At 25.7% G+C, this 1,673-nt stretch overlaps 1 protein-coding gene across 1 annotated transcript; it reads right to left on the reverse strand.

The window, feature by feature from the left end:
• Positions 1-809: 809 nt before the first annotated feature.
• Positions 810-1,517, reverse strand: PCYB_005450 (hypothetical protein; the record flags this gene model as incomplete). Its single annotated transcript, XM_004227966.1, has 1 exon — positions 810-1,517. A coding segment is annotated over one exon (708 nt), but the record flags the coding sequence as incomplete, so codon positions are not given.
• Between the last annotated feature and the right edge of the window lie 156 nt (positions 1,518-1,673).

Below are 1,673 nucleotides of genomic sequence, written 5' to 3' on the forward strand. Positions count from 1 at the left end.
ATAATATTAGTGTCTTGAATGTTAATGCATTTAATTCATGTTATAATAATATATGCGTGTTCAAATTTTATTATATTATAACATTTAATGTACTACATCTTCGTTATGTTTTGAATTATATATAATATATGTAGTAATTTAGTTTATATTATTTTATCAGTTATTTATTATATTTTAAATATAATGTTAAAATACAATCGTCTTTTTAAAGAATATAATATTTCTGTTAGGTAAAACTATTAATTTGTTACAGAATTATATGTTACTTGGTACATCGTGTCGCCTAATTTTATTTCTCGATCGTCCAAACTATTTAATAAAAAATCCTGATTATTATTTTCTATATTTTCCATTATTTTATTTCTCCCTAACATTTTCGTATTTATCCAGGTTCCAAAAGGGGTAAACTATTAATGTAATGAATATCCATATTTAAAAATATAATTTTTCATTTTTATTATCTTAACAGATAATAAATAATAAACATTAACAAAATATGATAATATTTAATAATTACATTTTCCTTACCTTATATAGTGCTATTAGAGGTAAAGCAAATCCTAATGAAGTACCTATAATTGTTCCTACAGGGGTCGGTGTATTCGGATTAGGAGAGCCTGTTGTGATATATTGAGGACCAGGTAGTTCACGGATTAGACTTTCTGCTGCTTGTATAGTCCTGTCTCCTAATAAACCTATACCTCTTGTACTTGCTCCTTTGTTAGTTTCTTCTCTATATTCTAATACTACCAGTCCTGGTTCTTCTGTATGCGCGACTTCTTTCTTTGAATCCTGCAATTCTTTTACTGCTAATTCTGATTGTTTTCGTGTTTTACTACTGATTCCAGAACTACAGATTCTGGAGGTTTAATGGGGCTATAGAGATTTAGATTATCTACATTAAAGGTAACACCAGTACATTTAGCTTGATAATTCAATACAGCATTATTAATTTCTTTGTGAAAATTCTGTAATACATTATTAAAAAAAGTCGTTCCAGATTTATAAGTCCTTACGAAGCTATTATATAAATAGAGAAAGGCAAGGAAGTCCTTACAATTAGGATTAGGTAAATGTTCATTCATTGTTTTATAATTAATATACAGTTCATACAGTCGATATAAATAATCCATTATTCTAAATATCAGAGGTTCCACGTAGAGCATATCATTTAAACATGCATTATTATCTGAAGAATCATATCTGTTGTATCTAAGTATAAATTCCTTGAAATCATTAAATAATTCTTCAGTATATACTCGATTAAGAATATTATATACTTCTTTATATAATATATAGCTAATATACCAGCACCCCATTCTGTCATTATGGTAATAAATAATAGGGTGATTCATATAACTGAAGAGTTCACTAAAAACTGTTTTATATTTAGATTTAATAGATTCGTGAATTTTTGATGCCTTTAAGATATTATCCAATGATATGGATTCAGAAGTATAGCTTCTCGTCGCATCGAACCTACGTTTTAATTCAGAGTATTTGTCATATGTCATATACTAAAAAAAAAAATATTAATTAAAATATATAAAATGATTAAATGAAATTATTATGATATAAATTTTATAATTATATATGTTTGCAAATAATTAAAATAAAGAGCTCTATATATATATATTAATGAACGAAAAATACCACTTCGTCTTTTATAACGA

The sequence above is a fragment of the Plasmodium cynomolgi genome (assembly GCF_000321355.1).
Source record: "Plasmodium cynomolgi strain B DNA, scaffold: 0741, whole genome shotgun sequence".
NCBI classification, from domain to species: Eukaryota; Apicomplexa; class Aconoidasida; order Haemosporida; family Plasmodiidae; genus Plasmodium; species Plasmodium cynomolgi.